Raw genomic sequence first — 12,702 nt, 5'->3', positions numbered from 1 at the left:
TTCTCGACGAAAACATAGGAGCAAATCTTCATAACTTGGGAGAAGACAAAGCTTTCTTAGAACACAGAAAGTATGAGCCACTAAAGAGAAAATGATAAATTGGACTTCACTGAAATTAAAAGCTGAAAAGGAAAGCCATAGACTGGGAGAAAATATCTGTGAAATGTACACCTGGTAAAGAACTTACACCTAAGATATATAGAGAATTCTTACAAATCAGTAGGACAAAAAAACAACCTAATGATTAAAAAAAAAGAGGCCAGATTTGGTCAGATATGTCAGCAAAGGAGATATGAATATTAAATTATACATAAGCATTGAAAAAATGTTTGAAAAGATGTTCAGAATTATTGGTTATTAGAGAAATCCAAACTAAAACCCAAAGGATACCACTACACACTCACTGCAATGGCTGAAAGGGAAAAGGCTAGTATATTAAATGTTGATGAGGTTGTGGAGCAACTAGAACTTTCTCACATGTTGTTGGTATATTTCTGTATTCACACATTTAAAGCAAATAGTCATGTTTCACATGCAAAGGAACTTAGCTCTATAATTCCAAAAATTGGATTCTCTCCATGATGCTTTGACATTTCCTTTTTATCTAAGAGTCAACTTGGATGAATAATAATTTTAGAACCTCATTACTGTCAGCAAACTGGTGTGAAATATAAGATGAAATTTGAAATATTCAGCATACAAGTGTAGACTAGGATGTTCTTGTGTTTATAAATTTTTATTACATGGGCCATAACTAGAAATCATGGTAATACAGTGCCATTTTCATTTAAGCATTTAAAAATACTTCCTAGGGGTACTTGGGTGACTCATTTGGTTAAGGGTCTGACTCTTGGTTTCAGCTCAGGTCATGATTTCACGGTTTGTGGGTTCAAGCCCCATGTCAGGTCTGTGCTGCAGGTGTAGATCCTCTTTGGGATTCTTTCCCCTCTCTCCCCCCCGCCTCTTCCCTGTTCATGCATGCATTCTCTCTCCTTCTCCCCCCATAAAACAAGTAAATATAAAAATAAAAATACTTCTTTTTTCAAGAATTTTTTTTTAATGAAAATATTTTGCAGTAAAGAAACCTGTTTTGGAGTCTCCATAATATCGAAAATGTTTGCTTATCCTTTGATAACATTTCCTAACAGTTCCTTTCCCAAATGTAGAAAATTCTGAACATGATGTTTTTTTAGATTAAGATCTTTGTGTTTTGTTGAACAATACAAAAAGTAATTTTTTTGTTTAAATCATCTTGGCTCAATTTGTAGTACTAGGGTATACTGGGAAGAAGGTTCGTGGCAGAATTATAATCATTAATCCATGTATCCATTTGTTATAAGCCCACTGCTGGGATAGGGGCTGTAGAGACTATTGAATACACAGACCCTTGGGATACTTTCCCATCAGAATCATTTTCAATGTGGGGGAACAAGACACTTCGACTTTTAAAAAATGTATTTTTCACTGAGTCTTTGGTTGGAATAGTTGTTATGACTCTCAATAATATGTTATAATTTTATGTTCTAAGAACTAAAACAATTATGCTTAAATAAGATGGATAAAATATGTGTTCTTTTGGAATAGTTAAATTACTTTGCCCTTTGTAGATTCAAGCAATCTAAGGAATGAGTTAAGTTGGAATTCAGAAAATAGGCAGCTTGCTAATTGCAATATCACACTAAATGAATTAATCTATTCTTCATAGCTCTATTGAAGGACTTGAGTTTACTAATGCCATTCTTGCAAGACATACCAGTTCTTGCTAAATAAGAAAGATATCTAACACATGAGAAGCACTGTACTGTGTGTGTAGTTGTTCCATGTGAAAGTGCATTTCTTACTTAAGTAAATGACCTATTTTATGATTAAAGGTAAAGATTAGATTTTTTCATTCTTTAATTTTGGGATTTTTAGTACTTGAAAAAGTCAAGTTAATGTCATATTTAGTGCAAAATAATTGAATGGAACCATACACTTGTTTGCGATATTAATAGTCTTGCTACTTTATTCCTTAAGCATTTGTTCAGAAATACTTTATATCTGTGGGTGGACTGGATGTATTGTCTCAAGTTCTTGTGCAACTGGAATCTGATTCACACAAGACTGTTTCCAGTGCTAAGCTTGCAGTGGTGGTGACAAAGACAGTGGATGCGTGTATTGCTGATAATCGTGAGTAAACATGCTTAGTAATTTTTATATAATTGCGTTTTGTTTGAATTCAACATGGTAGGTGTTGAAATGGTAGATGGAACACAAACATGGTTTGGACTTCCAGTTTCTCACATGTGGAAGGAATCTCCAAGTCCTTGTTTTCCCATGAAGGTTATGACTTCCCTAAGGGTTCAAAACTAGGACTTCTGACTTTGTCTAATGATAGAATCAAGATAAGATTCTGTTATTTCTAAACCTTTGTTTCAACACAAAAGAGCAATATTAAGTTAAAAACTTTAAGTTAGAAATGGACATTTGGGAAACATAAGGAATGGAAAACCCAATTTATAGATTTTAAAAAATTATATAAAGAATTAAGTTATGCCTCTTTCTAGTAAGTATGAGGTCTGACTTACCCAACCATATCTAGTGTGTGGCAGACTCAGACTTGAACCCATGGCTGCTTCTCACATGTACAGACACTGAGGAATGATAGTCTGTAAATCTCTGTAATAACCAATGCTTTTAACATTCACAAAAAACTGAAAAATAAGTAGGTGATTTTTAAAAAATCAGTTATTATTTTTTTATTTTGACTTGTTTTATTTTTTATTTTTTTAAATATACATCCAAATTAGTTAGCATACAGTGCCACAATGATTTCAGGAGTAGATTCCTTAATGCCCCTTACCCATTTAGCCCATTCCCCTCCCACAACCCCTCCAGTAACCCTCAGTTTGTTCTCCATATTTATGAGTCTCTTCTGTTTTGTCCCCCTCCCTGTTTTTATATTATTTTTGTTTCCCTTCCCTTATGTTCATCTGTTTTGTCTCTTAAAGTCCTCATGTGAGTTAAATCATATGATTTTTGTCTTTCTCTGACTGACTAATTTCACTTAGCATAATGCCCTCCAGTTCCATCCACGTAGTTGCAAATGGCAACATTTCATTCTTTTTGATTACCAAGTAATACTCCATTGTACATATATACCACATCTTCTTTATCCATTCATCCATCGATGGACATTTGGGCTCTTCCCATACTTTGGCTATTGTTGGTAGTGCTGCTGTAAACATGGGGGTGCATGTGTCCCTTTGAAACAGCACACCTGTATCCCTTGGATAAATGCCTAGTAGTGCAATTGCTGGGTCATAGGGTAGTTCTATTTTTAGTTTTTTTGAGGAAACTCCATACTGTTTTCCAGAGTGGCTGCACCAGCTTGCATTCCCAAAGATCAGTTTTTAAGGGCCTGCTATGTGCTGGGCTCTTAGTGAGCTCTAGAGACACAAAAATGATTAAGATCTAGTACCTTGAAGAATTTACAACCTTACTATTGATATCAATATTGTTAGACACTGGGTGAACTCTGTTAAAAATGCTGTTAGGAGAAATATAACAAAATGGCAGCTTCTTGAATTTTGTTATATCTCACTGTGACAGCTTCAGGGATGCTTCACTGTGTCGTTAACATTAGAACCATGGCAGTTAATAATGTATTTCAGTTACAGGCAGGAGTTAGTTACATAGGAAGGTCTATAGTGCATCTAGATAAGAACAGGTGTATAAGGTGAGAGTAAGCATATTCAGCTTTTAGGGAGGTAGTATTATTACTTCATACTCACAGCATTATGTAGGATAATTGAGAAGAAACCATTCTTCATAAAATAGGCTTTAGTAAACTGTCCCTATCTTGGGAAGTGGGATTAATGAGGACTATGTAAATCACCATATTATTACAATGTATTTATTTATATACACATACACATACATATTAGATATTATATGAGATATGAATGTTAGATATTATATAGTTATGAGATCATTCTCCCAGGATAAGATCTGACATATAGTGTATATATATATATATAGTTACGAGTTTGAAGTTTATACTTTTTTCCCTCTATTTTATACTAATAGCTACTTTTGGAGTAATACTATCCAAGTATCAGATTGTTTCAAAACTTTTGACATTACTGCTTCATGAAAGTCTGGATTCAGGAGAAAAATTTAGCATCATACTTACTCTTGGTCATTGCACAGAGGATTGTGGTAAGTATTAAATTTATTCAGTGTGCTTATTAGAACAGTGGAGTGGAAATCCACTTTTGTTTTTTTCCCTCATTTTCATGTGAAAGGCTTAAAAGTACTGCCTTTCTCCAAGTCATTCAGGCCCCAGACTACTCATTTTGCTCTTCATCCTTCTTCATCCATACTCTTCCTTATCCCTTTCTGCCCAGTTCCAATTTAGGCCCTCAGCCCCTCAACATCAACCAATGTTATTGGAATAGATTTCTCCTTGTGTTCCCTCTCTCGTATCTCCATTTTTCAATCCACTCGTACACTGCTGCACAGATCCAATCCTGTTCTCGCTTACTGAAAACCTTTGAAAGTCCTATCTTTCTTTCTCTACTTATCACTCTCTTTTTTCTCCTCTTCCATTTTCCTCCCTCTTTCCAATCTTCTCCTGCTCTCTCTCTGTCCATTTTCCTCTTTTCCAACCCTTTCTACATTCCTCGCTCTCTCTCCTTGCAATCTCTTCTCTCCTCTTTGCTCCCTGCTCCACTTTTCCATTCTCCTTGCTTTGCTGTCTCTTGCTTAGGATTTACTATCTTCTACCCTCATTTTTGATATATTTTCCAGAGGAAAATCAGTATGACCTTTTTAAAAACAATGGGCTTCCACTCATGATACAAGCCTTAACTGAATCACAGAGTGAGGAACTAAACAAAGCTGCCACTTTTGTGCTTCACAATTGCAAAAAAATTAGTAAGTATATTGTTACTTTAAAAAAATACCAAAGTTTCTGAAAGGGAATTTGTATCTGCTGAATGAGCCAAACCCCCTAAGGTCCCCAGGCTCTTCTTACATTTGAAAAGCAGAGTATATGATTTGGACATGACTAGAGTGTTTCACCATATTAAAAATCTATCTGGAAGAGAGAAACAATATAGAGAATTTACTTATTTTATGCATTGTGGACAAATTTTGTTGTAGGACTTAAACTTGAGGTCTACAGGTGACTTATGGTTAAATTATAAAGTACATTTCATTTGTTTATTTTAAAAACTGAGTGCCTTTTATTTGCCAGGCACTCTGCTAGGTTTTAGGGATACAATTATTAAGAAACAACAGTCTGCACTCATAGAGCTTAGTTTAACTAGATACACAGGTAGTCATTAATAATCTCAAAAATGAATGAATTGTTATATATTAACCTAAGGGCTAGGAATGGATGGAGCAATAGAGCTTAGAGAGCATAGAACAAAAGACTGTGTTTTAGACTTGGAGCAGAAAAGGCTTTGGAAGAAGTGATTCTTGAGCTGAGATTTGAATATATAGCATTAACTAGGTGAAAAGAAGGGAATTTGTTATGGGCAAATGTCTCAGGTATGAGCAACAGTGAGGCACAAAGACCCTGTGTTAGGAGGGAGCATGCACTGAAGGATTAATGGCCACTGAATTAGTCTTCATGGAAAAAAAATTGCTGCTGCAAAATGCAAAAAGAAAACTTAAAAGATTATAGGAAGGAACCACTCTATGAAAGCTGTTGAAAAAAAAATACTTTAAAACCAGTATCCATATACCTGAGGGTGTTCATGTATCTGGCATAACATATTTTCATGATATTCTTTCTCCTATAACTCTGCAGATTAAAGTCTAATTTATGACCGGGGCTTGGGCCTCTGCCTAGCACTTGCTTTGTGTTTATTTTCTATACCATTTAGACAGTTAATTTAGTCTAGATGGGCCAAATTTAGAGAAGGGGGTGTGGGGCATGAGGTTGTCTGTATTTAGTGTTAAAATTACGTTTAAAGTGTAAAAAAAAACATTTCCAGTAATGGATAAATTAACTATTTTTTCCCATTTTATGAAGCTGAAAAATTATGTCTAAGTCTAGGAGAATATTCTTTTGATGAGAATGAAAAACAATTAGAAGACATAAATATGAAAGAGAAGAATCTTGAAGAGTACTGGAAGAAAGCAAAGGAAATTCTACACAGAATAGAACAGCTTGAAAGAGAAGGAAATGAGGTGGGGTTTTTTTGTTTCAAAGAATATAGAACTTTTTTCAAGGTTTTTTGTTTTGTTTTGTTTTTTCAGTAGAGGTTAGAGGGTAAAATATTTTTCCTGCTAAGTTATTTTTTAAGTTTTATTGGTTTTAAATTCAAAATTAAGTAGTGATACTTGAGTAACCATCTTTGAGCACAGAAAGAAAAGATTTTTAAGAAATGGAAATGATGACTGAAAAAATAAGAGACACGGAAGATAGAGATCTAACATCTGTATAATAAGGGTTCAAGAAAGAGAAAGGATGGAGAAGTAATCTCTCTCTCTTATATATGTATATGTATGTATGTATATATACACACATATACATGTTTCTATATTTTTTTATGTATGTACAATTTGTGTCTTTGTGTGTGTACTTTTAAAAAATGTTTATTTTTGATGGGGCGCCTGGGTGGTTCAGTCGGTTGAGCACCCGTCTTTGTCTCAGGTCATGATCTTTTGGTTTTTGAGTTCTAGTCCCGCATGTGTGAGCTCAAGCCCTGCTTTGGGCTCTGCAGTCTCTCTTCCTCTCTCTCTGCACCTCGTGAGATTCTCTCTCCCTCTCTCTCTCTACCCCTCGCTCACTCATGTTGTGTCTCTCAAAAATTTTTGTAAATGTTTATTTATTTTTGAGAGAGAGAGAGAGAACAAGCAGGAGGGGTACAGAGAAAATGGGGGACAGAGGATCTGAAGTGGACTCTGTGCTGATAGCAGAGAGCTCCATGCAGGGCTCAAACTCACGAGCCAGGAGATCATGACCTGAGCTGAAGTTGGACGCTCAACCAGCTGAACCACCCAGGTGCTCCTTTGTGCATGTATTTTTAAAAATAAAAGCATAGTGCTCAACTTAGTATAATAGTATAGTAATTTCATTCTTTTAAATGACTTAGTAGTATTCAATATTAAAGATTATTATAAATTTATTTAACTAGTACTTAATTGAGAGACATTTAGATTATATTCAATCTCTCACCAGTGTAAACAACTCTAGAGTAAATGTCTTGCTACCATATATATTTTATATATATATGTAAAATGTATATAAACACATAAAAATATATATGATAAAAATATATATAATATATTTTGTTGTTAAGTTTACTTTTTTTTTTTTTTTTTTTAATTTTTTTTTTTTAACGTTTATTTATTTTTGAGACAGAGAGAGACAGAGCATGAACGGGGGAGGGTCAGAGAGAGGGAGACACAGAATCCGAAACGGGCTCCAGGCTCTGAGCCGTCAGCACAGAGCCCGACGCGGGGCTCGAACTCACGGACTGCGAGATCATGACCTGAGCCGAAGTCGGCCACTCAACCGACTGAGCCACCCAGGCGCCCCGTTAAGTTTACTTTTATTGGAGAGCCTGGGTGGCTCATTTGATTGAGTGTCCAACTTTGGCTAAGGTCATGATCTTGTGGTTCGTGAGTTTGAGCCCTGCATCAGGCTCTGTGCTGACAGCTCAGAGCCTGGATGGAGCCTACTTTGGATTGTGTGTCTCCCTCTCTCTCTGCCCCTCTTCTGCTCATGCTATGTGTGTCTCTCTCTCTCAAAAATAAATAAAACACTAAAAATTTTTTTGTTTATTTTTATTTCTTTTGAGAGAGAGCGAGCAGTGTAGGGGCAGAGAGAGAAGGAGACAGAATTCCAAGCAGGCTCCATGCTGTCACTGCAGAGCCCAATGTAGAGCTCGAACTCATGAACCATGAAATTATGACCTGAGCTGAAATTAAGAGACGCTTAAGCGACTGAGCCACCCAGGTGGTAAATATATATATTTGTAACCACCTTACTAAGATGTAAATCACATTCCATACAGTTGACCTGTTTAAAGTGTACATTTCATTGGCTTTTAGTATACCCACAGAATTGTGCAACCATTACCACAATCAATCTTAGAACATTTTTATCACCCCCCCCAAAAAAACCCCATACCTTTTAGCAGTCACCCTCCCTATTTCCCCATCCATTCTTCCCACCTTCCCAGCCTAGGCAACCACTAAACTATTTTCTGTGTCTATATATTTGCCTATTCTGTACTTTTTATATAAATTGAATCATAGAGCACATGGTCTTTTGTGACTGGCTTCTTTCATTTAGAATAATGTTTTCAAGGTTTATGCATGTTTATATTAGTATTTCATCTTTTTTAAAAAAGCTTTATTGAGATGTTATTCACACACCATACCATTTGCCCATTTAAAGTGTACAATTCAGTAGTGTTTAGTATATTTACAGATATGTGCAACTATAGTCATTTACAATATTTTTATTATCTCAGAAAGGAACTCTGTACCCTTTAGGTATTTCCTTGCATTCTCCATTCCCAGCCATGTGTGTGTATATGTGTGAGGAGGGGAGGGGCAGAGAGAGGGAGGGAGAGAGAGAATCCCAAGCAGGCTCCTTGCTGTCAGCAAGAGCCTGACACAGAGCTTGATTCCATGAACTGTGAGCTCATGACCTGATCCAAAATTAAGAGTCAGACGCTTAACAAACTGAACCACCAAGGTTCCCCTATCTATAGGGTTTTTTTGTAAAGATGTACAAGTTTTATTATGAACAATCCTGTCAAATTGTTTCTCCATAGAAGTTGTGCAATTTATGCTCTCACCTGTAAGTTATGAGAGTGTATACCCTTTCAGTTTTTGCCAGTGTCCTAGATGAATGCTGTCTCAGTGTAGCTTTATTGTGCTTTATTGTGCATTTCTCTTATTGCATGTGGGATGGGGCATTTTTTCATAAGTTTAGGAGCTATTTATGTTTCCTTTCCCATTAACTGTTGATCTCCTTTTCCTATTTTTATATACTATTGTTGATCTTTTTCATATTTCATTATAGTAGCTTTTCATAAATGTTGATAGAAAAATCATACCCCAAGACATGACTTATACATATTCTTTCTAGATGTTTTGATAATCATTTGGTTTGCTTCTGACCTTTTTTTCTTCTGAGTCCGCCCTCCCCACAACCGCCCCAGCCACCCATATTATTCTTGGTCTATAGTAGAGCTTTGAAAAAAATTTTTTATGGGGTCAACTATATTAGTTTCTTTTCTTCATGATTTATTGATTTTGTGTGATATTTAGAAAGGCCTTCTTCCCCTCAGGAATGTTAAAATATTATGTCTTCTTTTAAAATATATACAATTTCTGGGGCACCTGGGTGGCTGAGTCAGTTAAGTGTCTGACTTCAGCTCAGGTCATGACCTTGTGGTTCATGAATTTGATTCCCACATTGGGCTCTCTACTGTCAGTGCAGAGCCCACTTCGGATCTTCTGTCTCTCTCTGTCTCTTCCCCACTCACGCTGTCTCTAGTTCAAAAATAAACATTAAAAAAATACACACATGCACACACACACACATATATATGTGTGTATATACATATATATACACACAATTTCAGTTTTTTATATATCAATATTTAGCTCATTTTGACTTTTTTTAAGTTTATTTATTTTGAGAGAGAGAGCATGAATGGGGTAAGGACAGAGAGAGAGGGAGAGAGAGAATCCCGAGCAGGCTTCACACTGTCAGCACAGAGTCTGATATGGGGCTCAAACTCACGAACTGTGAGATCATAACCTGAGCCAAAATCAAGAGTTGAATGCTTACCCTACTGAGCCACCAGGCTCCCCTCATTTTGACTTTGTTTTTGTGTAAATTGTGAGATATGGATCCAATTTATTTTTCCCCAGATGGCTACCCAGTTGTCCCCAGATCATTTACTAAATTCCCCTTTCCTGTTAATTTAAACTGTTTTAAATTAAATTTAAACCTTTTATTATGTATATTCTGTTGACAATCATGAACTTTTCCTATATTATTTAAAGAAAGTATAAATTGGATTATAAAACAAATGGATTATCTTGAAATTATTTACTTGTCATTTTTACATTATAGGAAAAAATACAAAGAGAAAAATACAAGGATAATGTTTCATCTATGAACATAAATATTCAAAATACATTGAAACACCTCCATGGAGATAGTATTGGCAGAGGCCCTGAAGCAGAAGATAAGGATAAAAGCCAGTCTAGAAAGCTTCCGAGTTGTAAATCCCATGGAATTCTAACTACAGCGTGTACAAATGATCACCAAATGAAGACCCTGTTAAAGAGTACAAATCCAGTTGATGCTTGTTATAGGGAGAGTGGACAAAATAAAACTTTATATAAAGCCAATTCAAGTTATAGTCAAAACTTACAGGAAAGAACAAATTTTGAAAAAAATTCTGTTTCTCAATCAAGGTATAGTTTAATAATTGTTTCTAACTTTATTTATTCAAGTATTTTTTTTTTTTTTTTGTAGTACTATGTTATTAAGCCCTGGGATATAGAAATGATAAAAAATGGTCTTGGGAGGAGCCTAAATGGAAATGTTGGGAATGGAGTTTGGATGGGGAAGTATGGGCCAGTTCATCTAGGGCCTTGCATGTCACAGTCAGGATTTTTGGTTTTCACTCACAGGGCGTAGGGAGCCTTTGACAATTTTAAGTTGTGTGACATCAGATTTGCATTTTAGAAAGGATACTCAGAGAACTTAACCTGAAACCTTATACCTGAAGTAACAACGCATGCGTTAATAATCCACCGGCAATGTAGCAAAACCAGTTTGTAAATTTAATTTGATAAAAAGGAGTAGTGTGTGATGAAAATATGGCTCAGGATTACCTTTTCATTTGTTCCTTTCACCTCACCTCCAGTTCATGACCTTGCTCCCTCAGATAGCCTGTGGGGCTGGACCTGAGATGTAGCTTTTCTTAAAAATTTACTTGTGTTCTCTCCTCTGATGGATACTGTGCTAGTAGGGAAACTGAAGAGTATTGCTGCTATATTCTGGGAAGGTTGCAATGTAAACGGAATATTAGGGAGATGGATTACATCATCACCACTCCTTTTTTTCCTTTATAAAACCATTCTTGATGTTAATTTTAACCTGATTTCTCAGGGATGTGGAATTGGAAAGCATTGAAATATGCCCTTGGGCCAGCTCTCTTGCTTTCTGTCCCATTGCTTTTGTTCTCTCCTTTTTTTTTTTTTTTTTTTTTTTTTACGTTTGTTTGCTTGTTTATTTAAGTAATCTCTCCACCCAACATGGGGCTCGAACCCGAACCCGTGACCCCAAGATCAAGAGTCGCATGTTCTTCTTCCAACTGAGCCAGACAGGCACCCTATGTTTTTCTCTTTTATAACTTTTTCCCTGTGTTTCTGTTGGTATCAGTATTATTGCCTTTTGGAATCTTATTTAACTCCACTTTTAGAAATGAGGCTATAACCATTACAAACGCTACTTTGGCAGAATTTGATAGACTTTGGTAGATCCTGGTTCCATCTCCTGCCTGCCAAACACCCAGAATCACACCACTGCTTCCAGAAACATTTGTGCACACACTGAGCAGTATGTTTACTTTTAATTTCTGGTGTCTGTTTTCTTTTAGTGACCATGTTTTTAAACCTCCAATTCCTGTTGTCAAAAATAGAAAGCAGGAGTTACCAGTAACAGGTATGATTAAAAATATTTCTTCTTTGATTTTTTAAGAGAACATATTTAGGTGACTAATACAGCTAAAAATGTAATTGGTATATTTGCCCTCTAACATATAAGCCACACTTTCGACTCCTTTCTGGTGTAAATACTTTAATCACCTGTTATTGACATCCAGAACCTTTCTGTTTATCCAACAAGATGACTGAATATGTAGTACTGTACTAAAGTTTATGAAAATCTTGAGAATTAATATATCATGTAAATGTCAGGTCCTTTTCATTAATCAAAAGAATCTTAAATATTGTAATTTTTTCCAGATCCATTTACATTATGTTCAGATATAATAAATAAAGAAGTCATCAGTTTTCTAGCAACTGACAGTCATTCTAAAATGTTAAAGTATAGATGCTCAGGTAAATATTTTTTTTACAGTTATTTTGTGATTAAAACTTTATATGATATTAGTTAACTAGACTTTATAATAATTCTGCCTGTATGATTTAAACTTCATTGCCTTTAGGATCACCTGGGTGGCTCAGTCGGTTAAGCATCTGACTTCAGCTCAGGTCATGATCTCGTGGTTCATGAGTTTGAACCCCACATCAGGCTCTCTGCTGTCAGTGTGGAGCCTGCTTCAGATCCTGTCTCCTTTCTGTTGCCTGCACACACGCACACTCTCACTTTCTCTCTTAAAAATAAATAAACATTGGGGCGCCTGGGTGGCTCAGTCGGTTAAGCGTCCGACTTCAGCTCAGGTCATGATCTCACGGTCCGTGAGTTCAAGCCCCGCGTCGGGCTCTGTGCTGACCGCTCAGAGCCTGGAGCCTGTTTCAGATTCTGTGTCTCCCTCTCTCTCTGACCCTCCCCCGTTCATGCTCTGTCTCTCTCTGTCTCAAAAATAAATAAACGTTAAAAAAAAATTTAAAAAAAATAAATAAACATTAAAAAAAACCCACTTCATTTCCATTAGAGAAGTAACAATCTGGAATATCATAAAACATTCAAATTAATACCTCTTA

The 12,702-nt window shown here is 35.9% G+C and overlaps 1 protein-coding gene across 1 annotated transcript in view; it reads left to right on the top strand.

Annotated features, from left to right (window-relative positions):
* The window catches only part of TERB1 (telomere repeat binding bouquet formation protein 1), a 46,300-nt gene that overhangs the window by 22,919 nt on the left and 10,679 nt on the right, over positions 1-12,702 (top strand). Inside the window, exons 10-16 of the mRNA XM_053906525.1 lie at positions 2,017-2,169; positions 4,069-4,200; positions 4,792-4,917; positions 6,026-6,183; positions 10,097-10,443; positions 11,634-11,698; positions 12,001-12,096. Coding sequence (XP_053762500.1) covers positions 2,017-2,169; positions 4,069-4,200; positions 4,792-4,917; positions 6,026-6,183; positions 10,097-10,443; positions 11,634-11,698; positions 12,001-12,096 — 1,077 coding nt within the window. The remainder of the gene's footprint in view (positions 1-2,016; positions 2,170-4,068; positions 4,201-4,791; positions 4,918-6,025; positions 6,184-10,096; positions 10,444-11,633; positions 11,699-12,000; positions 12,097-12,702) is intronic.

The sequence above is a fragment of the Panthera pardus genome, unplaced genomic scaffold, assembly GCF_024362965.1.
Source record: "Panthera pardus isolate Hobbes unplaced genomic scaffold, ASM2436296v1 HiC_scaffold_19, whole genome shotgun sequence".
NCBI classification, from domain to species: Eukaryota; Metazoa; Chordata; class Mammalia; order Carnivora; family Felidae; genus Panthera; species Panthera pardus.
The sequence above is the reverse complement of the archived record's forward strand: the minus strand, read 5'-3'. Positions and strand labels throughout refer to the sequence as shown.